The following is a 27,160-nucleotide window of genomic DNA, read 5'->3' as shown; positions in this document are numbered from 1 at the left end:
ATTAAGACACTAAATCTCATTAATTTAGACTCCACACCAATTGTCACCTGACAAACTCTTTTATTTGATTATTTCTTGTTATTATTGTTATACAACAGTCAGCAGTTGTTGTTACCTCAAGTGTTTATTACATTATCTTGGAATTTATTGCTTTGACTGAATTCATTGCACTTTTTTATAACGTATAGAGAGATTTTGTCATGTTTGACAGGCTGTTGCATTTAACCACAAGATATTAAACCACCAGCTTTTATAAGCCACAGTGCTCATTCAAAAAAAAAAAAAAAAAGTCTAATATCATTCATGTGGCGCTTCAACTGAGGTTAATAAAATGTGTTATTTTCTGGTCCATTTCCTCCTCACTCTCCATGGATTGAATAGTCTCTTATGTCACTGTGAGGTCTTTCTTACAGTAAGATTTCTGTTGCTTTTTTACAGACTGTCAGAGTGTGAAGTCACCTGGAAGTTCATGGTTTTGTTTCGGCTATCAGCTGGGAAGATTACTGTGATTTGCAGGCTTTCAGAACTCACAGCACAACACAAAGACTTCATGATGTGATATTTATTCTTTATCTGACTGTGACCATCATCAGAAAATCACAGATAATCTTCCTCTGTTCCCAAAACACCTAAAACTCCAGTCTCATCAGGCCAACACATTAAATCAGTCAAACATTAAATACAATTTACATTTTGTGGTATCTCACATTCAGTGCTAACACATAGATCAAGAGTACCTAAATACTTCAATGTTAGTTTACTGAGAACTTCCTCCTCCATTTATTATAAAAAAGTTTCTAAAAGTCAGATTTTTAGTTACTCAACAACAATCATTTGAGTTTAGTGTCAGTAGTGGAATTTCACTCTGTGGTCACTGTTTGTGTATTAGACTTGAGACTTAAATCACCAGCAGCCACACTGCAGCTTTCCAAGGATTTGATATTTATTCTGTCCATCTGTCGAGAGCCTCGCTGACACATTGACAATCTGTAAAGTCTTCACAGACCAGATGACACAGTCTGACTCAATTCACACAAACACAGAGGGAAGTTTTCACTTTTTTATCCATGGAAAGTTAGATGTTGGGTGTTTTTTTCCATTTGTGACCTGCTTTATATTTGTACAATTCAACAAAATCCATCCTGGGAACCACAGTCTCAGTCCTCTAACGCAGGCCACATGTGGAAGGGTTGTATTAGGCCTTAAGGGCCCATTTTGAACTATAAAATCTGTCCCTTTCCTGTCTTTTATGCTTTGTTGTTGCTGTGATTACAGACAAAGTTCATAAACTGGTTCCTCTGCGTCATTCAAACCTCTCTATGCTAATTTTCTCTGATGATGATCTAACTGCAAGTTTAATAAGTGTATGTTTGCAAGTATATTAGTTGTTTAGCAGCAGGTTTTCTTGTTATGTGCTCTCTTAGCTATTTTATATTTATATATTTTATTTAATTTCCATATTATTGAGCAAACACATTGTTCATTCTCACAGTCAGTCCATGCAAACATTGAGGTTGGTTTGGAAATTTGCACAAAGTAAATATTTGACAGAAAATGAATCGACTAAAATTGTTTGATTTTTTTTAAAACACTTTTTCTAAATTTTTGATTTTGCCTTTTAAATGAGACAAAAAAAATCAAAACCTTAGCTTAAAAAATGTAAATGATTAATTGATTTTAGTTGACTGTCAAATATTATATATGAGAAATGTGATATGCATTTTCACTATTTCCTGATATTTTATAGCCCAAATGATTAATAAAAAAAAATGAATCAACAATGATTATCAACAATAAGATAAATAAGCAATGAAAATAATGATTAGCTGCAGCTACACCTCCACCAAAAAGCAGACCAACAAAGCCAGTGTTGTTTAAATGGTAATGTTTATTGGGTCAGTGCATATCCAGTACTTTAAAAAAACAAACATGGCAACAGTATCAAATAAAAACTACAATCATTTAGTTAAACAGTGAAACCAAACGCTTGTTCTAACCCGACCCAGAACACATACAACCCTCCCACCCTCAGGCAGCTAACACAGTAGCCATGTATGATAAATGTGTCGCTTTACAAATACAACTCATCTGTACCGCTTCTTCATTAAAGCTTCCAGCGACATAAACTACTTTGTACTCTGCTTTCAGAAAAGTGCTCTCTGTAGTTTAAAGTATGGAGTGGGGAAAGTGCAAGAACAGATGAGGTGAGTAGAAAAAATAAAGACATTTCTAATGTATTTGATATTGAAACTACAGATTAGTCATGATGGAGACAGTGTCACAGTTATGAAACTTGAGCATACTCAGAAAAATACTCAGCCGACCTCGTCGATATCGAGATATTCTGAGTGTAAACATGCATCAATACTGACAGATGTGCTAAGCGTGTAAAAAAAATAAAAAGGTGTAGTTGTTTGTATTTGCACTCACAGTGTGTTAAAGAATAAACTTAAGCTTGAGATAAATTAAAATGTAAAGACAGAATCCCTCGATAATCCTCCGGTCTTGGACCAATCTGATCCATTAAAGTCATTCTCATCAATCTAAACCTGCCATGTCAGAAGCATGTATCCATTAAAAGTAAGCAGTAACGTTTGCTATGATTCAACCATGTGGATTCTTATAAAAAAAAAAGTAAAACAGTGGTAGAGATTTCCTGGATGAAAGTCTGGTCCAGGAGAGCGAGGGAACTAAAAACAGTGATTAACTCCTTCTCTTGAGCCAGACAGTGAGAACGTTTATGGCAAGAAGTGTTCAGTACGTCTTTATCGTCACTACAGACTCTACGTGAGCCTCCGTGAGGAGAGAGGTAGGGAGTACAAATACTGCATGACCAAATACTGTATTTTTAAAACAGCCAGGGTGTGCAGAGTGGAAATCAGGGGCTTTATAGATAAAATATATCATCTCACAATTCGCCACAAATTACACAATAATTTTTAGGCATTTGTCAACATTATAAAATAAATTGAGGCACTGTGTTCTGAGAGATGATGTGATTAGTATCAATGTCTCCCCTGTTCATAATCATTAAGCCCAATGTCATGTCATTGGTCCAAGTTTAGGTTTAGGATCTACGCTCGCATTTGTGATTTTAGGTTGAATGAGAGCAGCAAGTGCCATATCGCTCAGCTCTGGTGAGCAGACGGCATTGTGGGTAGCCAGTCATTACGCCGCCATCTCTTCTTGGTCAGGGGGGGCCGACCCTACGGAGCAGGGGCAGGATAGGGAGGGGAGCCTTTTCCCCTGAGGAATCAGCCAATAGGAAGCCAGATGATGTTCCACAAGGACACACCCTCTTGCTTTCACTCACTGGTCTTCTGCAGGACAGAGGGGGTGGACTCTGAGAAGCTCCTGAGGGTGACAAACAAGAGGATAATGATGGAGTTTGTTAGCATTTTACTGGTGATTTTTCCAGCTGCCTGCGTTGTTTTTCTCGGATGTTGTGTTAACCTGAGGGGGTGCAGAGGCCGGCTGCTCTGCACCGGTGTAGGCACTGCAGAGCTGGGGCTCATCAGCATGGCGCTGTAGATGTTGGCCGCCACCACCAGGATGCAGAGGAGGATGGGACCGATGATGGCTCCCTCCAGACCCAGATAGTATGCTCCTCCAGCCACCGCCAGACCTGTCAGATAGGGGTGTCCACCCCTGAGAAACACAGAGACAGACCACACCGTTTTTTTACATGTCTTACCTCGTTAACTACAAATCATATTTTCTAAAAAGTACACCAGGTGTTTTTAGACTATCAGTTAATAGTTTAAAGACTTGTCAGAGTTACATTATTGTTTCATGATGATGCATCGTTTTGATAGCTTTCCATGTTTGTGCGTTCAGCATCTGAGATCTGTCTTCCGGATTTTACTTTTTGACAATGTAGATCATCAGTGCAGTGCATTTTGGCGAACAACTACACTGACTGCAGCTCCGGTACCATGAGATGACCAAAACTTTGATTAAATATGACTCTCCAATGTAATTTTCACTGAAATGACTGAACTCAAGCCATAAAATGTAAAGTATGCTTTTGAAAATAGTTTGGCAATAATGTAAAGTATATGAGGTTGAATTTTCTGGGCTAAAACATTTTTACACAATGTGTGTATTTAGTTATGAACAGTGCATCGCCTCCACTATAAAGCTGATGTTGTGTCCCAAGTCTGTATCTCCGATGATGTGTTTTTCCCTACTGTAAGCCAAACCATCATTCCTGCGACACCTAACAGTCAACAGACTTCGACAGCTGAGATGGAGCATTATCCTGCCTGCTGTCTGGTGTTGTTGTCATCAGCTGACAGTTTATGAAACTGGCCGAGGCAAATGGACACACTGTTTATAGACTTGATAGACAGCTTGGTTTCCTTTCAAAGCCATATTAGGCTACCAACCAGGCTCGTCCGCATTACATACTCGGTCACGGGTGCTGCGTTGAAATTTGTTAGTCAAGTGTTGAAGCCCTAAAACTGGACAATAAAATAATGCAAAACAAACTGGTGACAACAGCCAAACATACATACCCAGAGATGTCAGAGTAGATGGCTGTGTCTACAAAGTATGTTGGAAGTAGATGGAATATGAGGAGCAGCACGGCCTTGACGCCTTCGCCCTGCGCCAGCCACAGGTCGCACACAGCTGGCACCGCTGCCCAGTAGGTCCCCAGGAACGGCACCGCGCCCAGGATGGCAGCCAGAGCTTCAGTGCCAGGAGAGAAGGATTCAAAGAGTGAGAAAATACCAACAGCGGCTTGGCAGGAGCAGGTATAATGACAGCATGATCTGCTGTGAACACGCGGACTCACCAGAAGGAATGAAGACGATGTTGATGCCAAAGATGGTGTGAGTGAGCCAAGTGTAGAGGCCGTAGAAACCGGCCATTTTCAGAGAGGCATCAAACACTCCTCTAGGGGTAAACAAACACACACAAAGTCGAAAATAATAACCTTGAGATGTATTTTTAGACTCTTTAGCTATCGCCTATGCAGACGGGATGATTTTTTGTGTGTGTGTGTGTGTGTGACTACCTGATAGCCTCCTCCACAGACTGGCCTATGATATTAGAGGAGGGTCCTGGCTGGGAGAGGGGTGTCAGGCTGATCACCCATTTGACAGGTTTGTAGTATTCTCCACTGGAGCTCAGCAGGTAGAAGAGTGTAGTCAGGAAAATTACCTGCATGCAAACACATATATGATGAATAAATGTATGATAGAAAGTTTCTGTGACAGCTACAATCTCATGAGCTAGATGGTTTTTAAGTTTGAGTTCAAACTTAACAGGACCCCCCCATGGTCCTGCTTGACACCCACACCTGCTATTACTATGAGTCATATTTCTATTATTATCGTTGTTAATGTTGTTATTGTGCTTCTCTGTGTCTCTCCTCTCTCCCTCCCTCTTTCTCTCTCAACCGGTCAAAGCAGATGGCCGCCCACCTAGAGCCCGGTTCTGCTTGCGGTTTCTTCCTGTTGAAGGGGAGTTTTTCCTTGCCGCTGTCGCCAAGTGCTTTCTCATGGGGGGATGCTGGGTCTCTGTAAATAATGAGTACAGTCTGGACCTGCTTTATGTGAAAAATGCCCTGAGCTAACCTCTGTTGTGATTTGGCACTTTATAAATAAAATTGACTTGAACTGAATTAAAAAAAAATTGAACCTGACGTGCCAGATGGTTTGTTACACAGAACCATCTGAGAAGTTGTACTTGGAGACTGTTTGGAAAAGAGCAGGCACTTATATATTTGGCAGGTGATTAGATGAACCATCTGTCTATCGCCGTCTTACCTTGTGAGGCAGCTGGATTCACAAGATCATGTGAGAATCCTCATAAGACGCTAACTGGTCTGAACCACTGTGGTTCTGACACAAGCGCATAAATTGAGCCTGACAAGATCTCGTGATGTCGTGATGTGATATCGCAAATCAAGCCGCCACGCAAGGTAAACTAGACTAATCTTATTAATTACCTCTATCTAATAATATACATATGTACATATAAAAGAAAAACAAAATCACACTGTTAAAAAAAACAAAAAAAACATGTGATTATAAAACCAAAATTAAAGCTCTTTTTAAAATATGCTCTTAAGGGCTTAAAGGATGAAGAATTTTCCACCCAATGAGAATAATACTTCTGTAAATTTGGACCCTTGTATCTGATTGAAAATCTGGCCGTCAGGTGTTTGGGAAGATGAAGATTAGATGATTGTCTGGTTGAGTAAGAGAATCTGACTTGGATTGTGAAATGTGTTGGAATATTTACCTCCTTGAATTGTGTCTTGTATATAAAAGTACATATTTGTAAAATTTTAATATTATTAATTGTGAGAAACTTTCTTGAAATAAAAGATTTGAGTGAGTTGCAATTCTGACAAAGAGGTTTTGTAAAAGAAAGATTCTGTGAAGTGTTGTGGGAAATGTACTTGCCCAGATTATATACTGCACTATGAACAATATCTTAATTTCCTAATTATACCAACATATCTGGTTATTTCTTTTTACAGTCATAATCAACAGGTCATGTTTCATACCAGGCTGAGGGCAAAGTTGAGCAGAGCCGTGCCGCTGTGGAACAAGACGGTGAAGAGAGTGGTTGCTGTGGAGAAGAGGAGGCCAACGTTCCTACTCATCACCACCCAAAGAGACTCCAGGATCTACGAAACAACAAGACCACAGTAAACATCTTCTGAAATATCACTTGACAAATGATGTAGTGCGCTGTTTAGTCAAAGTTTTTTTTCCAAGTGAAGTGAAGTGAAGTGTGTGATGACAGATACATAAAAGCAAAACACATGCAAATTCTCTTCCTCATAGAGCAGATAGTGTTGAAACACACCCATACTTACAGACAGCAGAGTCTCAATATTTTCCTGCAGAAAGGCAGCAATGTCCTTCCAGTCCAGGATGTCCACTAACCAGCTGTTGTGTCTAATCAGCGACTTATGACCACGATGGCGTCCGGAGTGGGTCACATTCTGGACAGATGTAGAAAGTATTTCATGTAATACTGAATGCTGCTGAATTAAAGATTTCTGGAGATTGTAAATGTCACCCCTCACATGCTACCTTCACAAACCAGGAGTGGTAGAGTCTGTCCCAAAGCTCCAAAACCTGCTTTTCAATCACAGCTGTGTGGTTCGCCTTGTCTCCTAACATCTTATGGAGCTGCGCACAAAGAAAAAGAACAAAGATTCACTGAATAACAGGCTGCCATAGTGTAAACCTCCATATTCAAATTCACATGAATCAATGAGTAACATAAAGGCCATTATTATTCTTACCCGGTGTGTTATCCATTCTCTCCCATGCTGATAGACATTAGTAGCAGCTGAATTCAGAGCCTTCTGGACCACACAAGCCTCTGGAAGCCAACTAGAGGAGAGCGGCAAAAGAAAAAAAAAAGAGAGGAGGACACTCAGGTGGTTAGAAGAAGAGAGACAATAACTCCAAATGCAAAAGAGAAAAACAAAAAGAGAGTAAAAAGTACTTTGCCCATTCTGGGTGGTTGGAGACAGTCTCGTTGATGAGGTTACTGGTTACATTAATAATGTGAACACTTTCATGATGAACCTAGAAAGACAAATTATTTTAATTTCTTATCCAGGTGACCGTCAGTATTTCCATAATGCTGTGAAGTAATTAAAAGGAAGAAAAAAAAAAAGTACCATTGCGGTGAGCAGCAGAGCCATGAGCAGTGTCCCTGTGACCAGGAGGAAGATGATGAAGATGCTGATGATTTTATCCAGAGATCGCTCCAACCACACAATCATCTGCACAGAGAGGAGGAAGATACAGACGAGAAGGAGTAGAGGAAAAGGGAAGGACCGGAAGGGGGGGGGGGGGGAGTGAGAAGCAGACAGGAAGTCAGTGCTGTTGTGAAGCAGTTAAAAACATACAGTGATCAGACACATGGAGAAACCTGCGTCCTTCCCTTGTCAAGAAGCTGCCACCTCAGGCCCTAATGACAATAAAGTAGTTACTTAATGAACCAACAGCGAGGACGTCTGCACACATACACACACACACGTATCCTTGCACTTCAGCATGGCAACATGCAAGTGGCAAGATGTAGGCTGTGTGATGCTGTATGGGCGACTTATTCCAAGCTTAAATGTGTCGTAACGTTGTCCATCAGTCTTTCAAAGTATCTACTCTGTTGTAAACTGGTGCAATTTCTTAACTCAGGTTTCTCAATGCTCCAAAACTGCATCAACAACAAACTTATAACAGCTTTAGTCTACATTTGTATATGTTTGTGTGTGCCCACGTTGTTAATGTCACAGATGCTACATGTTAAAAATTAAGTTAACTGGAGTGGATGTTATGTTACTGGAAGAGTGGGCGCCTCTTTCCCATGAAGCCATGTCCCGATGGTTTGTCAATATATTAATGGTGACATGATACTGCAGAAAATAATCTGTGTGATCTTCTAGGTGAATGTCTTTTCCGAATTCAGTTTCTTACCGTCTATAAGAATGTAGTCTTACCTTAAAGGAAGAAGAATTATAAATTGTAAACTAAACCCAGTACAGCAAAAACACTGGTAAACAAAAAAATGGAAACACCACATCAGAAAAAGAATTTAAATTTTGAATGAAGCAATTCAGGCAATTATACTGGAAACTTAGTATGCTGGGTACCAATTAGCGGCAAATATCGGCTTAAGAGGTCAACCACCACCACTTAGTGCAACATGAAACCACTAATGAAGTTTTATATAGCACACACAGTCAGTGCATTAGTTACAAACTCTGCATTTTCTTAATACGGCACAGGGAAAATATTCAAAATCATGAATACATAATTAACATTACACACAGAGAACTCTATGCTTCATAAACTGGCATTCAGGTCTCCAAAGCCAGTGCATGAGAGCAAATAAACTAGAGTAAGGAGCACAAATCCTCGACAAAAACTCTCACTGTGTTCACCACTTCTCTTGCGCTCAGATCAGTTTATACTTTAAGGAAGCAAAGCCAGACGACACTTTCAACACAGGCCTGCGGCTATCTGTTTAAACACTGTGGTGAATTTGTACCAGCATGAGCATCTTGTGCAAGTGATTATGTCTAAATGGTTCACCATGACCATCCCACAGTTCAAGATCTCAGTCGAATATTTAAGCAAAGCTGGTGTCTAAATCTCATCATTTGACCCTAAAAAAAAGTGTCAAAAAGTGTCACTGTTTCCATTGTTTTGTCCATGTCCAGCCCCATCCCCACCCATAGAAGCTCCTGAAGCGTAACCGCATCTCTCCGAGGGCTCTTTCTTGGAGATCATGGGCAGTGTTTCTCCAGAATCTTCATTAAAAAACTTAATAAGCTTATTTGTCAGGAATTTCCGGAAACACTGCCCTTCTCCTCCCACTCTGCACTGCTCTGTCTACATCAACCATCTCTCCATGCACCTCACACACTCTCAAGCCAAACCTGCCAGGTACATCACAGTGGGGAAGATACAGACGGGGCTGAGGGACCGATGAGTCCCCCCCTTCCCCTCCCCGACTGTAGCTTCCTGTATGAATAAAAGCAGGAAGCCGGGAAACAGCAGCGAGAGGACAAACATTTAGACAGCATGAGAAGGTGATGACATGGATGGGTAAAGCGCCAGTCCAAGCTACTGCAAGGTGTGCTCACGCCTTCACAGGTTATTTCCTTTTTCTTCCTCTCTCTTTTTCTCTCTCTCTCTCTCACACACACACACACACACACACACACACTTTCTGTCAATCTCTCGTTCTCTCAGCACTCTGTTCCCCCAGATCATTACCTGCTTGTTAAGCCAATGCCAGAGCTTGGGGAGGAGACAAAGAGACATTGGGAAGATTATTATTGGAAAGATCTGTGCAGCAGTCATCACAGATACCCGTGTGACAAGAACACAACCTGTGTTTGGGTGCAGGCAGTAAAGGGAGGATCGGGAAGGGGAGCATTGCAGGCAGGTTTTAACGACAGGGAGTGTGGACTGGCTATACAGTGCAGTGGGGTGCAAATCATTGTGATTACACACACACAACGTAACTACATCTCAAAATCTACAAGACAAAGACATCTTTTCATGTAGAAAGTGTCAGCGATGAGGCCGTTAGTGTCATTACAACTGGAAAAATATGAAACATTATGGAGGATTCATCAGCTAAATGACCTGAAACTGAGAAATGTCATTTATGTGGCACCAGATTCATCACTCTAAGATCCAACTCAGTTTCTTCTAGACTCAGGAGTTTATGCTGAATGATGACAATGTCAAATCAGGTGTGAAAGGGGGTTTTAATAAGTGCAAACACAAGAAAAACACAACTGTGTAGCTGTTTTTGTGACTATTCTACATTCAGACAGAGGTAACTTGCTCCTATGTTTGTAAATGCTATTTATTTCTTTTTTTTAATTGTGATTTTGACCAATTTTGAATTGAAAACATATGCATAAGACTTGGCACGGCTTATGTTTTATGTCCATCATAGTGCAAAAAAATTCTACAAGACCTTGCTGGTCTTAAAACGCATGAAAAGTACAAACAGTAGCTTTCAAAATCTGTATTAAAACATGAACACAAATACATTTTTTACATGAAAACCATACAAGATGTCTGATAGAGAAAGGATCCTGCACAGTATCTGAAAGTGATCCTACGAGTGACATCTGTTTGTCAGTCTCTCAATAAAGTGTTCCAGCTGTGAACAGTCCTAGTATAATCCTCGTCATATTTTATTCGAAGCTAATATCTTTCATACCCCTTAAAACAGGACTGTTTGTATTAAAGTCAAGGAATATTTATTGCTGAATTATTTTAGTACTTTTCCAGAATCCTTCATGACCAGTGGAAATCAAACAGACAGGCCCTAATAGTCACTGAGGGCCTTTAATGGGGGCAGTGAACACCGTGAACACTAAAAAGATACATCAGTGAAAGAGAAAATATGTGTGTGTGTGTTGATTAGATGTTTAAAATCAAAGATTGAGGGAATAAGGACAGTAGCTGCACCAGGAGATCGGTCAGAGGTGTTACCTTAGTGTCAGTACGCAGCAGGAACTGAGCCAGGCCTTTGATTGGTCCAGGCAGCAGGGCCTCCTCTCGCTCACGTCCAAACTTCTCCAGCACCGCCCACCACGCGGTGAGAGTCCGCTTAATAAAGCTCTTCATGCCAAAGTGGACCACCAGCTTCTTCAGCATCCACACTACAGTATCAATGCAACGTTGGAGTGAGTGCAGCACATCTAAGGAGAAGCATGTGACAGGGGAAGTGTGCATTCATGTGTGTATTACCGGCCACTGGGATAGGAAGCAGTTGTAGGATCCAGAGGTTGAGCCAGATCTGAACCAGGACTATGGCCCAGACCAGCAGAATAAAGTAGATATCACTGGCTCTCTGGGAGCTCTTCTCTTTCTGGAAGAGGCCGCCCGGTAATGAACGAGAGCCCCGAGGGAAGCCAGGCGTGGCAGGGATGGGGCCGGGACCCACAGAGTCCACGCCATCTTGGAGGAGACAAGGAAGACAAACATATTATAAAGAGGAAGAAAGCATGAAGCAAAGAGAACAGACCTGGATTAGCTGTACCAAATGAAAACCACCATGGCCAAATAGTGAAACCAAAGCAAAAGAGTCTTGAGCTGCAAGTCCTTTAAAAAGAAAAACTCAACTTATACTAAATAAAAGTTACACAATTCAAACTTCTCTATTAAAATACAAAGTATTTTTTTCTTCTTTTAGTATCTGGTTTTCTCGTGTTTTCTTCCCATGTAACCTGTAATAAATCTCCTGAATAAGCGACCTCACCTGCACCAGAGTTTTCACCGGGCTCAGTTTTGGACTGAAGGTTGCTACAGGAGATCGCCATGTAAAAAGTGTTAGCAGCAAATGACAACACCTGCCCTGACAGCTCTCCTGGGGAGACAAAGAGAGAAAGAAAGAAAATTACAGCAACAAACAGAGCACAACAGTGTTACAGAGCAAAAGAAACACACTTCTGTGTGTGTGTTGTTTTAGGTAAAGCTGGGCTAAGAAAACTGAGACTAGATATGATTTAATCTGAGTGGTAGTTGAGTGAGTATGTGTGTGTTAATGCCCACCTCTGGCAGGGTCAGGTGGCTTCTGTTGAGAGCCCACGATGAGAAGTATAACCACAACCACAAATATGGGCACTCTCCATGAGCCAGTCAGAGACACTAAAGAGGGAAGAAATGGAAGTGAAGAAGTGTTGCAAAATATCCAAATGTACAAACTTCTAAATTAATCTAGTTTGTTGTTTTAACTGACCGAACAAAACTGATCCGGGCCCCGGGTGCAGACCCAGGAATTATCTGAATACTGTGAGAGTGCAGTTTTAAACTTTTTCTCTATTCCTGTGGAGAAATGTTCATTTAACACTTTGCAAACTGAAACTTGTCTGGAATACTTTGCTGTCCTATATAATAACAGAGCATGTGCTGACCTGCAAACACTGTACAGCAGAACTTGGAAAGCAAGAAGGAAAATTAAAATGTCAAGTTGACTATATCAAGCGTTCTGTCCGCGGGTATCTAAGTGGAGGCTGTTGACAGTCTATAAAGCAACTAAAGACTATTTTCACTTATTAGTTATTTACTTGTTTTAACAAACACCAAAACATTTATTTTTGACTGAACAGTGTCATTTTGGGAATAAGTCTAGTTTATAACAAATTAAATAGGGATTTATATAATATTATATGTTGTGATCATGCCAAACATTTGCTCAGATTTGCCCACAGCCTCCTCCTGGCGCTTCTTAATAGCTCCCATCACCTTTAACATTTCACGCTTGAAGGTCAATACCTCTCCTCATCACGCTGTAAGTGTGCTAAAAATACTGGACACTTCCTCATCTTACAATGCAGCACTGCATGTGATCTGTCTGATGGACTTGTGAGCCTGTGGAGGCAGTTCTTAACTTAACTAGAAAACCATTTTACACCCTTTCCTTGTGTTTGGCTTCATTTTCTGAACCTGTTGAACTCAGGTGGGAAAAATGTGAAGAAATCTCCCCGAGGGACAAAAAAAAAAAAAAAAAAAAAAAAGTGAGTTTGCATAAAAGTATGAATTAGCATCAGTCGTGTCTCTGCAGGCTCCCCGGGCTTCCCCTCCACCCACTCACCGATGTAGAAGAGCAGGACAGCCCAGACAGGAAGAGCCAGAGCCCTCAGGTAGTGCTCGGTGTGAGGACTCCACTTGAAACAAACCGCCAACACGTAGCCCACAACCACAGTGCACACCTGAGAGGAAACAAGAAAAACCAAAGAGATAAAATCATAAAAAGATAAAAAGACACAATGAGACTTCTGATTTGTCAAAGATTCTTCCACAAATGCTAAATTATTTTAAAATCCCCTGAACTTTCTGGCTCATTTTAAAGACTTTAGTTAGTGTTTACAGTGTGAGGCTGAACGATCATTTCAATATTATTGTTATTGACCATTAGTGGTGATCATTTTACAAAATTATATTGTCCAAATTAATTATTTTAAGCAGAGTTTGACTAAAAACTAAGACATTTGGTTTTGTCTGTTGTAACAACATGGTATCAATGTGTATTAAACATCAATGTCACTACTTCACACGACTTTTCATTACTGTTAATATCTTGATATGTCTTTATATTAACATGTAAGCCAGTCGCCCTATGAGGGTGACTCGACAGACCACATTCTTCAAATTCATTGTTCATAGCTCAACAATTAATATCAGATGTCTGTCTCTGTTTGTCACGACAGAGCAACATATCTCTGATCTTCTTCCTGGAACTGTTGCACATTTTAACTGATCAAACTGATTTGTCACATTGTACTTTTTCCGACCTCTAAAAAAAAAAAAAAAACAGGCTGCAGCAAACAATCTGTTGCTTGTTGTTTGTTAGTAAAAGTGTGTAATACAATGCTCCGGCCTGCAATTAACTGGTCATCACAAAGGTCTTCGCTGGTGTCACCGGACACAAAGAAATCTTTCAATGTAATTTAATACAGTGTCCTCCGACCTATTTATAGACAAGGAGCCTGTGTCAGTCAACCGTTTGGAGAAAGGACAGACTGTCTGAGGAGGAACATTTAATCAAATTAGTCTCTAGTAAAAGCGCAACTGGGTTCAGGCCCCCAGAGCTGCTTTGGAATAATAAGGTATTGATCAATCGGACACTGGAACTGCAGCAAATTAGATCAGATGACATGCAAGTTTAGGCATAAATTCCAAGAAAAATACTCTCTCATCGCCGAGGTTAATGGGATAAACGTTATTAGGAAAGAACAAATCAAAGACATACAATTTGCAGCTGTAAGTCAGCTTGTTATTCAGTATTAGCGTTTATTAACTATTGATGACCATTTGTGTAATTGTATCATTATATGTTATTGTCTCAGTTCAACTTCACACATTAATGATTCTGCAACTAACCACTCTTTTCATATTCAACTAATCTTCAGATTATTTACTTTAATTAATCCATAAATCAGTTGGTTTATAAAATGTCAGAAATTGATGACAAATGTCTGTCACAAGTTCCCCCTTTTTTTAACCAAAATATGTTTAATTCACTTTCATATTAGACTTAATAAAGCCAGCGTATATTCACATTTGAGAAGCTGGAATTTGAGTTTGGGGCATTTTTGCTTTTAAAAAAAGCCAAAAGAATTTAATTTGTTAATTTAATTTCTGTCTATTGACTAATCTATTTATTGGTTTATTGTTTTGTTTGATCTTTTAAATACAGTATGTGACGATCACAGATAGCAGTGAAACATTTGCCATAAAAATACTAATAATTATAAATATTGTGATTCAACCTGAGCTGCAGACTGTTAGTGACCCCTTTGACAGAGCTGACCTCGCCCATCCAGACTGGCACAGGGAGTCTTTTGTTATTGTTACTGGGAGGGTTGGGAGGGTTGGGGGGGGGGGGATGTACCCAGTTGTCACGTCCATTCACTCACCCACACAGTGTGGAAACAGTCCAGCGCGGCCCCGATGATCTCACAGACGTGTCCGAGCATCACCTGCATGCCGATGACCCTCCAGAACAGGTACAGGAAGTAGACCAGCGGAGCGCCGGCCCCGATCACCAGCAGCACCGTGAGCCTCTCCAGCACCAGCCTGCCCATCGCCTCCACCCCGTAGTTCACACACCACACCGGGACCAGCAGGGTCCCCACCACGATGGGCGTCCCGGTGTCCTGCAGGCCGCTCAACCACGAGCGGCCGAGCCGAGCCAGGGAGTACTTGAAGGGGTGGAGGAAGGTGCCGCAGAGCACTGCCCAAAGCAGCGGGCGGAGGAAGGCCTCCAGGATGAAGTACACCAGGACAGCAGCCCCGCAGCAGATAGCCACGAAGATCATCGCCCCGGTGTTATAGAAGGCCTGTTTGATGTTTTTGTCAAACTTGAGGGACGACGGTTGGGTTAACAGTTGGCTCACCATCCCGACGGCTGGCTGGACGCTCTCGGAGAAAGACACAAAGTGAGGCCGCCCAATGCGAGGGCTCTCCGGGGGAGAGGCAGCGGCAGGCTCCGGCGCCGAGTCCTCCTCGTCTGCCATCTTCCCCGATTCAGCTTCGGAAGTCTACGGACGATCCTACCGCGTGAGGAGGAAAACATATGACGTAACGCTGACGAATACCCAAGACCCTCATGGGTAATGTAGTGTAAATGGGTAAAACAAATTCTTCCTGTGTTTTGTTTTTTAATCTCATATTTATTTATTATATATATAATATATAGTTTTAATTGAATTTTGTTGTATTGTTTATCGTAATATTGTTCATTCATTTATTTATTTACTATATTACTATTTATTATGGATTTTATTATTTTGAAACATTTCATCTAAATAAACAAATACTGTTTTTCTTTTTAGTCCTCACATTACATAATGTATTAAGTTAAACTATTTAAAGTTGCAGTGCAGGACTTTTGTCTCCCCCTTCTGGAATTGTGAGTAATTACAAAAAAAACCCCATTTACCCCGTCCCGGTATTTTTTAAACCGCCCATCTATGTTTAAACTATTTTGTTATTACAATCACATAAACCAAATGTTATTTGGAAATTAGGTGCCTTTTTGTAGAATGTCTGTCCATTGTTTAAGTAACATTTGTTGTACTTTAGCCATGCCCTGTGCTATTTTATTATTATTACTATTATTATATTGTACGTTCTGTTTGTGCTCCATACCATGTGATCATGGTCTTGAGTCAAATGAAATACAGAGGTCAAGAGTCCTGCATATCACTTTAATGTATAAGAAGTGTTAATGTCTGGTTTGGTTAGGATAGTGACTCACTAGTAGGGTCACGGTTATAGCTACTAGCTATACTAAAGCACAGCCTTAACACGCTATTATAAAGTTATATTTTTTATGTTAGTGCACGTAATCAAAGGAAGCAGGTCCCTTAAAACAAAGTTGTTGGTGAAGTATAATACACTGTATATTATAATGTATGTAATAATGACACACAAAGGTCCCTGAAGAATGCAAACCAGTAATGTAACAGTTCATGTTAAATGTCCTTATAGTCTTTGACTGACAGAGCTATCTGTTCATGCAGCACAAGGTCTGTATTTTCTTGTAAATATTGTATATTCTTAAATTGTTTATTGATCATATACGCAGGCATGGTAGACTGTTTGAACATACCCAGCCATTTTTAATACAGATCAAAAGGCTACAATTACAACCTGGGGAAAAATAGTCCATGTTCAAGCAAAATGTCCTTAAATCCACAGTTTGCTCCTGTTTCAATATGTTATTGCTTTCGTAGGCAATAGTAACTCATGTCGCAGTCTCTCTCTGTGAAACACACAGTTGTAGTGTCACAGTACTGATAAACAAACCCAACAGCCAGTGTGGTTGAGAAAGGGGGGGAAAAACTCCTGAAAGGAAATTGTGGATAAGTGAGATGAGTTCAGCATTTATATGTGCCAAACATGAACATTACAAAAACTTAATGAAATCTTTCTCTTAGTAAATGCACACAGTTCCTAAAACCTTGCAGATGTAAAAGAAAAGTTAATCCGTCTTTTTCCTCTGTTTATTAGCAAAGGGGGATTTACATAAACATGACAGAGTGAAGGGACAGGATGAGTGTGTGCAAAAGCCTGTAGGCTGTTTGGTTTCTTTTTGTCCTCAGAAAACCTTTGTGTCTCAGCCAAGTTCAACATGAGGCCCTGTCTTCTCATCACCAGTGAACAGTGGGTGCTTCACATTTTCAGGTCCTTTATTCCTCTCAGCAGTGATTTCCAGGTGCATGCAGTATTTCAAAGACTTGCAAGATTAATTTTATTTTGGCATTTGTAGTCCTCATATTCTTAAATGTGTAGAAGCTATCATAAATACTGAAAATAACTGGCCTATTTTAAACTATAATACTTTTATAAGACGTCTTGTTTTGTACTGACACCACTACAATATACTGTAAGTTTAACAATTTGTCAATTGCTATGAGTTCAGAGTAATGAATATATTCTCTCTATCTTATTTAAAATATCTAATACATTTTCTCGTTGTGTACACTTGAATGTAGCTTCGGACAAAAATGGCAATTTGTTTTATTGCTGCTTCATCTCCTCTTCCTTTTTCCCCACTCTGTGCTCTGCTGTGCTTAATTAGGGCGTTCCCATTAGTAAGTAGAAGGTGAGGGCTACAATGAGCAGTAAACAGAGAGGAGAGTTGAAGGTCTGGTAGGCTGTGGAAGGCATGAAGATGTCCTCATACTTATAGATGCTGATCATGTGGTCGCTGACTGGCGGACTGTCGATGTCATGCCTTGTGATGGAACCTGTTAGAAGAAGTTAGATGATGTAAAATGTAATGAAAGACAAAAAAATGTAAAGATTGTTGACTTGACGCAGCTGTTCTGTTCCTCACCTTGTATGGCAGGTCCCCATGCAAACAGGTAATACCATGACAGGTGTAAGTCTACAAGTGTTTCCTCTCTGGGGACGTATAACGGCCGCTTGAAGCGGCAGGTCACACGGTTGTTTTCAAAGATGCCCTCTTCGTCTCTGGCCGGGTTTCTCTTGATCTCCTTGGCCCACTGGCCGACATTGTAGAAGTGATGAATCCGCACGCGTCCGTTATCATCGTGGACACAACCCATGACATCATCGCCTCCCTGAGGAAATAGGAGTAAACAAGAAATCAAAATTAGTGTTCCAAAATGCCATATATTCATTTATTAAAAAAAGATAAAGTCCTGATTCACATTACACAGTAGCTCTAAAATGTAACGAGAGTCATTTTGACAGACAGGATGCGGTAATTGTTTAAGCCACAGTGGGGTTTTTTTAAAGTGTCTTTTTTTAAAGGACTGTCACACATGTGAGACATGAGACATATTTTCACTCTTTAACTCGCTAAATTTTTAATAAAAGGGCTGATTATAATTTAAAGTTAAGTGTGAGATTTTCATATTTTTCTAAAGATGTTTGGCCATATGTGAAAATAAACTAATTAAAAGCTGCAAGCAGCGTTGAACGGGCCCTGGCGCCTCCGCGCACGTCAAGCCGCAGCGCAGTCGAAGGGCATCTGTCACAGGCATGCAGATGTCTTCAGACCCGAGCTGTTTTCAGACAGTGCAAGAAGGAGATAAACATCACTTCCTTTGTCCACTGTTTTGCCTGCTGCTGGGGCTGCTTTGCTGCAATTTCGTAGGGGGCGCTATTCAGCCAATTTGCATCACTGATGAAATATTGTCATGTAGACGTGTTCAGGCCGGGACTCTTATCAAACATGTAAAGTTTGGTGCAGACTGGAGCATGTACAATAAAGTTATAGCAACTTCCTCTGTCATGGCGAAGCATCAAATCTGGATGAGAAGTTTCTGCAGGGTGAGACTTTGGCCAAATCTTACATTAAAAATCGCATTTCAGTTGGAATTTTCGTCCTGAATCCATTGATACAGGTTTGAAAGCAGTCTGACTTATAGTTTAGACGTCAGACGCCTCAGTTTGACGCAAAGTCCATGCCCAGAGATTGCCTCCCCATTGGTTTACATTGTAAGGTGCGATGCGGCACTACGACTTTCGGGGCTTACAAAATCTAAACCGTTAGAGTTGTTACAAAGTTTTTAATAATTTTGGTTCAGCACAGTGTCATAAGTCTGTGTATTAAATAATACATGTGTACATGTATTAAAGTTTGAAGCCGATACTGTTAACACCCTTGGAGGAGATAGAGTTTCTTCGGGGTCCAAAATTGGCGCAAAGTTGTACATTGTTGGATTTAGGTCATAGGTGTCAGCGTATGATTTGTAGGTCTTGACGAGACAAATAATTGAGTTTTGTTTCGATCTCTCTACGACATTCCTACGACCCATGGTGGCCATTTTAGATACATAAGTGGCGCTCTCGAGCACATTTGGGCACTTTAGGGGATAATTTTTACATTTTATCAAATTTTTCACCAGACCTGATGTGCGTGCCAAATTTGGTGAGTTTTTGAACATGTTTAGGGGGTCAAATTTAGGTCTGAAGTGGCGAGATAAGAAAGAAAGAAAGAAAGAAAGAAAGAAAGAAAGAAAGAAACAGAACAGATACAAGAGGCCCTAATAAATATTGTCTCCCTAATGTATGTTGTACATTACATTTAAACTGGAAGTCAAACTGCATCTATCATTTTCAGCTGGTGAGTATATCAAAAGTCATCTTGTTAATTGCTTTGTACTAACTTACAACTGGTTAACTATGTAAATTTAAGTGATGTTATTATGAAGATATAGATACTGAGAAACTGCCCAGCCTTCATTTTGAGGCCGTAAAAATACAGATTAGTAAGAAAGTTCAACAAAATTGTTTTTTCAAACTCTTCAAAAACATGTGTGATGTGAAATAAATAATATTGAATGAAAAATATTTGTTGTGTCAAATCAATCATCTGTGGTGTGAATTAAATACTTTAAAACATCTTTTGTGACCCCCTAAAATTAAGAAATTGTGTCCCTTCATTACAGGTTATGATCTTAGTGTGGACATGAACTGTTAGCAACCAAAGAGTGAATCTTCCTTCTCAGATTTCAGTTGAATGATTTTTAGAGGTTCAAGGACAATTCAAAACTTTGATTAAAATTAAAAAAAAACTTTCTATAAGAAAAATATGTTTTTCTCATTTACCCCTTTAATCATCAGGTCCATCCTTTATCTTTATCTTGGGACCCCTTGGGGCGCCCCAACCCCCACTGCCTCAAAAAGTGCTGCATATAATTAATATTGTCTATTATATTAATAGAACAGACAATGTCATATACCACCTGATCAATGACTGGATGACAGACATGTACTGTTATGTCCTCAGACTCATGAGATCCACGTAAACTTTGGCCATAACTCAAATGATCTTAGCTCAGTGTGAACAGGCAGAGATAAGAGATTCTTAGTCATGTTGCATACTTGCCTGAAAATGTTGACTTATATTGGGTAAGTTTATTTTTTTATTAATGTGATGACAGAATTGTTCTGTATATGGACTTTAGTTTGAACCTAATGTTTAAAGTTATTTCATATATTTGTATTGTTATTTTTATATCAACAAACTAAATAACAGACCAGAAGAAAATATGTCACATTTTGTAAACAGTAGACAATAATTTTGTGATAAATGTCAAACTCAAACATGTTATTGATCTTTTGGTTTCATAATTTCCTGCAAGCTCTTAAAAAGTTGCATCATTTTCAGCCTAACTGATGCACCAAATAAAAGTCAGATGTTGTATTGTCCCAGATTAGACTAGACGCAGTAATATCAGTCTAGTCTTAGTGGTTGTGCAGCTGCTCACCATTTTCTTGTCAGAGGAGAAACCTACGGCCACCCAGCCGTCAGTGTCTGCACTCATCTCATACTCCACGTCTGTCCCAATGCGACGATAACTCAGGAAGTAGTCACATGTCTCCGCATCACACCCTGGCTTCCCGTACCTGCACAGAGACAAATACAAGCCCTGAATGTCTCTTTTAAGTAACATGATTCACTTTCAGTATGGTTGAACTACCACAGATCTTATAGTGGAAAAACTCAGTGATTCATCATATTAACAATACTAAAAATAATAACTGCATTCCTTTAAGGTTTCAGAGCACAAACATTAGACAGTGTGGAGAGTTCTCGTGTTTAGCTTCAGCTTTCTGAAGTGAGGCCGCAGCATCTAGGATGAAGGAGCCCCGGGGAATACAGCTGCACTGGATTTCTGTTTTGGGACAGAGAGATCTGGCAAAAGATGTATCCTTCTCTAACCTTATGCATCCTTTGGTCACTCCGCAGTCGATGACTTTGATCTTGGCAAAGGGATCCACTGGTGGGGCGGTGGGGAATGGATAACCTGCGAAAATGCAAAATCAGCAACAAAAACAAAAAAAAAACGTTAAAAACAACTGAGGCTTGTTTTCAAGATAGTTAAAGGGCCAACTAGGGGGAGGCCATCTGAACTGTGTGTGTGTGTGTGAGGAAGAGGGGGGTGGGCAGCTGCCACCGGGGGGAGCTGGCCTGGGTGCTGAAAGGCCCTGTGCAGTGCAGAGAGGTTGGACGCAAGACTAAATTAATGCACATGTCCAGTTTCTGCCTACAGTCTCTGTTTATTTGTCTGTATGTTATGAATGCACAGTTTGTTTATTGTGCACGAGATGTAATCAATCAACTGGAAACCTGTGGTAAACTGAACTAGATCCTTACCGTCATCGGACAGATATCTGGACTCCAGGAACTCAGAGGCGAAGGTGCTGTAGGAGTCTTTGTGGGGCTCCTGGTGTCCCGGCTCTCCGTGCTCCCCGTGGCCGGCCCGGAGTGCTCCCTCATCGGTTGGGCTCGGCGCGACCCCCCACCATCCACTTTGGATCAACAGCACCAAGAGCTGCACAATAAGCCTCCGCAGGGAAATCATGGCCATTTATATAAAAACCAATGATAAGAACGACTAAACTAGCTTTGAATCAAACCGGATCCTCATTATTGTTTGGATTTCGGTATATTCGCAGGGATCCATCTCCGCGTCACCAAAACCATCTCCGCATCCCGACTGCCTCCTCGGCTGTTTATTCGCAGGGATGAGACGGATGTGAGGGGGATTCAGAGCCGCTGACCGTGTGATTAAAATGCTAATCCAATCCTAAATTACCCTGATTTGTAATCTCATCGTCTAATTCAAATACACGCCGATAATCCTCTTTGAAATCCGAATCTAGATGCAAACCAGTGCTCGTTAAACTCAACATATTTTTCAATCGGAGGGTTGTATTGGCCGGATGAATGGTTTCGTCCGGCCTTCCTCTTCTCTCCCTCTTCAATCAGTCACAGTAACGTCCAATGAGGAGCAGCTACGTGCTGTTATTGGGATCAATCAATTGTTCATTATTCCTCATAGACACTGACTGCGAGGCTCAAACAGGCAGCCCAGTGAAGGTGAGCCAAACAAAACAAAACAAAAAAATGAAATGATAATCAGATGTACAAACAAATAAAAGGACAAGATGATAGCCTATCACAAACTACCAAATAGATGCCAGCACAGTTGGCTGCTGAAAATAAAATTAATGTCAATGCCAGGGCCACAGCAGGATTTCAGTCCCCACCAGAACCCCCACCCCTTCCCCTAGACATCAAAAATAAGTCTCCTTTGATTACTAAACTACACTACTTGGATCTTTCATATTGTCAGTTATCTTTTCTATTTATTTAATTTCCCGGCACTAAATAATGTCTGATGCTGCCTTCTCCACATTGCCTGAAATAAAGTTCTGGTGGAGAAATCATTTAGTTGTTTCATTGTGTTGGCCTAATAGTAACCTAATTTAAATATATCGAGTCTCAAAATACTGACATCAACCTAAAAAATACCCACCATGTGATCATTTCTAAATCTAAAATGTGAACATGGTTGCTAAAACCCCCAAATTCACAGAAAAAAATGCTTATTGGATTGGACATGACCACAGTGTAATCTATCAATCAGCCCTGTTTATTGCATCATTTTGTTTAAATTATCCCTCATTTTCTGTTAAATACTTTACTCCCTTGACTGGAAATGTATCCCACAACTGTCACAACGTGTATTTTCATGCAAGTCTGGATCTGGGTGTCATATAAAAATATCTACAGTGTGAAGCCTTGTATGTGTTCTCTGAGTGCATTCTTGTTTATTTCTTTATACAACTCAGTGAATTTGGTTCATAATGTCCCCATTAGTGGACGCTCATCCCCAAAATGTGTAATAAATCCATGCATTTGTGCAGACGTGTGTATATTGTGAATGTATGAATGTGGATTGTTTCAATTAGACAAAAGCATCATTCTCCTCAAAAGCATCATCTGACCATCCTCACTTCTATCTTTCAACTGTGACTCCGTCCTCCGTCGTTGTCGGTGGTTGTACACAGTCCTGCCACTTGATGGTGATATAAATGCATTGTCTGAACTCCATATTCAGTTGGCATGAGGAGTCTCCGCTTAGGCTACTATCGATCTATCTTTTTGACTTTTTTTCTGTTTATACCAGAAAACACAACCACTTTCCAACTGATACGATGCATTATGTCATATCTGTCAAGATTATGTTATTTGATGCATCAACTTTTTAGTTTCAAGTTAAACTTGGTGACAAGCAAAGTTGTGTCTACATATATTTGTGAGGTCTTCAGTCACCTCAGTAGGCTCGTGTCTTATTTATGTTAATAAGCTGCTGTTAATAAATAATTATTTATTAGCTGGTGAAATCTTGATGTACTACTAGATCTCAATAGTTCAGAAATACAGAAGAAATCGAGAAAATCTGTAGCATCTGCATCTGATAATTTCTTAATATTCCCTTGGTTGAAATAAAGTTTGGAGAATTGTAAATATGTCCCTCTCTGACTCATGAGGACACTGTGACAGTGAAATTAATATTTTTACAGTTGATCTGTGTCCAGTCATCATCGTCCTCTAATTTCCTCAATACTTATACAGTAGACTTCATTAGTCAGCCCTTTTAGAACTGGTTGCTTGTAGAACTGGATGATATGGACAAAATCAAATATCACAATATTTTTGATCAAATACCTCGATATTGATATTTTGTGACAGTAATGTGGTGATGACTATCGGTGCTTTCACAAAATATTTGCACAATGTGATTTTTGATAAATAATCATCAGTGATGTGGATATAATAGACAAATAATAGAACAGCTAGAACAGTCTGGTATGTTCAGAAAATTAGATCAGTTTACTTTAAGGCAGTAAGGCTATAAGGCAGCCTTTAAAACCAGGAAATGACAAAACTTATGCCATATATATTACGATATAAAAAAAAATCTAAGTTGATATTTAGTCTCATATCATAATATCCTAACAAAAAAGCCTAACAAAACATCTAAAAGTAATGAACATCAGTCTCATACGCTATACAAGTCATAAAGGCAACGAGACACAGATTCCTGGAAAAAATCTAATACATAATATGTTATTGGTTCTGAATCAAACTGCTCCAACAACAGACAAACGTATATTTTGAATTAACACACGTACAAAATGAAGCTGTGTTTGGTTAAGAATGAACTCATCAAAAGTGTTTGAATTCAGAATATTGCAAAGTACTTAAATTGTTAAGTTTTTTTTAGCAGGAACAGCAGGTGAAGGAGGCAGGAAAACTTTGCTGTTCATGTCTGTATCCTGTAGGTGATGCTGGTGTCACACTGTGTGAAACCCAGTGAACGTGTAAACAGACAACAAAGACTGTCAGAGAGATTAAAGGCTGACTGACATCCATAATCACAAACACACACACACACACAGCCTCGCAACATAATGGTTTTTAAAAATCCAAAATCCATGAAGTCTGATGATGTCTGCATGAAATGTGATGTGTGAAAGACTTCAGTATTAACACCCATCAAAACATAAACCTATATCATATTATCACATTAACACCTTGAGTTTCCATATATGTTCCGGCAACTGTCTGTGTGCACGTGTGTGTGTGTGTGTGTGTGTGTGTGAATCCGTGCTTTTAAGCGTACGTTGGACTGTGTCCATGTCTTTGAGAGTATCCACTCATGCATGTAAAACATGCATGTTTTTTGTATCATGCCTGTGGACATACGTGTGTGTACATACAAGAGTGCCTGACCTTTAACCCCTCCTCTCTTCACACCATCTCTCCCTGCAGAAATAAATCAACCTGATCAATCGCTCCCCTTGCTCTCGGTCCGCCCAATTATCCCTCGTTTATCCTCCTATTATTTCCACTTCTACCCCGGCCTTCCTGCTCTCTCACACTCTCTCTCCTTCCCAATTACCATTCTGTGTAGGGGCAATGCTTGCTGGGTAATGAGGAACTCTGGGCGTACCTATCTTATCTTAATAGCCTTAAAGGGCCACTCATTAACACAAACACTCACTCTGTCTCACACACACATGCACACACACACACACACATATCCACACACATCTGTCCCCGCACATCATGCCATAGAGAGAGAGAGATGGAGTGACAGGAAGAGAAAACGAGCGAGGGGCTTGATGGAAACAGTAGGGGAGAGAGAGAAAGAGAGAATAAGACAGGAGAGAGGAAGGGGATGGTGGGAGAGATGCAATGAGGAGAGGGTGAGGCGGGTGGGGGGGTGGGAGTCTGGTAAATGTCAGCAGTGTGTCTCCTGGGCCTGAGAGACGAGTTAGTGACAGGAGAACAATGGCCGCTGGATCCATTCAGAAACACAGCTGCTATGAGTGCATGCCTGGATCTGTCTTCTGCTTAGCCATCAACGGGCCACTTGTAAAGGCAGCGATAAATACATACACACACACACACACACACACACATATGCATACACACTAACAGATAAGTGCATGCCTGTGCACACTCAGCCACACACAATCATGCGTCTGGACACACAAGGTAAGCCCTGGATGTTATGAGGGATCAGCAGCGATGTGGACGGCTTAGTCAGGGCTGTCAGTCAATAACAGCCCCTGTAGACTTGTGAAAACTGGCCAATTGAACATAAGTCCTGCATATTCATATCTACTCTCTGCCAATGCCTCTCTTCCTTTTAAGACATCTCTGGCTGTATTCTATATTTCTGTTTGTCCACAAACCCAAATGAAAAGACCGAAACCAGCAATGAATTGAACCTACCAATAAGTATTGTCTGATACAGCTTATTTCTCTGTGCCATAGACCTCCACCATTGCCCATAATCTTTTAATAACACTTTTAAGTACACATTTAAGTAAGACCCAGAAGGTAGTTTCACAACACTTACCGCTGCTCTGAAGGTGTTCCCACAATCCTCAGACTCTATTTGTGCAAAGCAAGTAGATATGTTATTTCGTACGTGGACAGAAAATACAATCATATATTGGGAATTGGGTTTAAAAAAATGCAATTGTTATGCAGCAGACAATGTTTTTTATCCAGCTGATCAGAGGAGTCTTTGAGGATTCTGGAAATACTTTCAGGACAGCAGTTAGTGTTGTTCAAAGATCTCCAGGTATTTATCTTTCAGAAAATCTGATGCTCCAATATAATGGTGATACATGAGAGGCATAAACTGGGGCTATCCCACATAATCTGTCCTGCTGCTGTAAATGCTAATTAGTGCAACAATTGCGTATTTATCCGCAGCTGAAAATAGTCCCTAACAAATGCTCAGTTTACTGCTATTTGAGTAATGCTTGCTGAAAACTAGAGTAATCATCTGTTTTATTTCATTACTTAACTTTTGAAGAAAAAATGACCAATATATTTAGGTTGTATCTGTTTTTGAAGATTTATGTCTTCAGTAGAAATGAAAGGGCTCGGGGTGAGGTGCCACAGACAAGCTGGGGAAGCCAAAAAATCAGGATGGCTAAATGTATTGTTTATTTTGGTCTTTGTCTGCATTGACCATAAGACAAATATAGAACAAGGCCATCCTTATCCTTCAATCCAAGTCTGTCTTTTGTGTGCCTCTGTATCTCCTGCAGTTAAAAATATCTCATCACTTCTCGTTCCTTGTTTATTATTCCTTGGTAGCAGATGGCTACTGTACATAGAACTGCAGAGGTATTGTTTGATTCCCTCGACAGGCTGCAGGAGTAAACCTCTGGGTTTTTTTCTCTTTTTTTTTTTTTGGCATCACTGTTGGATGCCTCCCACCTCATTCTACATCGGACAGTAGCTAGATCACTTATCGACTCCACTCTGCTTATAACGCCAAGCTATTACCTCT

The 27,160-nt window shown here is 40.3% G+C and overlaps 2 protein-coding genes across 2 annotated transcripts; both read right to left on the bottom strand.

Annotated features, from left to right (window-relative positions):
- Positions 1 to 1,868: 1,868 nt before the first annotated feature.
- tmem245 (transmembrane protein 245) lies at positions 1,869 to 15,545 on the bottom strand. The gene is made up of 18 exons (XM_067601603.1): positions 14,927 to 15,545; positions 13,102 to 13,219; positions 12,060 to 12,155; positions 11,767 to 11,874; positions 11,256 to 11,465; positions 10,998 to 11,167; positions 9,759 to 9,782; positions 7,655 to 7,759; positions 7,477 to 7,559; positions 7,271 to 7,361; positions 7,056 to 7,154; positions 6,836 to 6,964; positions 6,521 to 6,643; positions 5,021 to 5,166; positions 4,799 to 4,899; positions 4,518 to 4,692; positions 3,454 to 3,648; positions 1,869 to 3,354 (listed from the first exon to the last, which is right to left on the bottom strand). Exons 1-18 carry the CDS (start codon positions 15,524 to 15,526, stop codon positions 3,306 to 3,308), a joined length of 2,622 nt encoding a protein of 873 aa, XP_067457704.1. The 5' UTR covers positions 15,527 to 15,545; the 3' UTR covers positions 1,869 to 3,305.
- Positions 15,546 to 17,003: 1,458 nt separating this feature from the next.
- On the bottom strand, positions 17,004 to 22,286 carry LOC137191488 (DOMON domain-containing protein FRRS1L). The gene is made up of 5 exons (XM_067601604.1): positions 21,649 to 22,286; positions 21,214 to 21,298; positions 20,759 to 20,897; positions 17,854 to 18,100; positions 17,004 to 17,764 (listed from the first exon to the last, which is right to left on the bottom strand). Exons 1-5 carry the CDS (start codon positions 21,860 to 21,862, stop codon positions 17,592 to 17,594), a joined length of 858 nt encoding a protein of 285 aa, XP_067457705.1. The 5' UTR covers positions 21,863 to 22,286; the 3' UTR covers positions 17,004 to 17,591.
- Positions 22,287 to 27,160: the final 4,874 nt, after the last annotated feature.

This window comes from Thunnus thynnus, chromosome 10, assembly GCF_963924715.1.
Source record: "Thunnus thynnus chromosome 10, fThuThy2.1, whole genome shotgun sequence".
Classification (NCBI taxonomy): Eukaryota; Metazoa; Chordata; class Actinopteri; order Scombriformes; family Scombridae; genus Thunnus; species Thunnus thynnus.
This window is presented reverse-complemented; position numbering and strand designations above follow the sequence as displayed.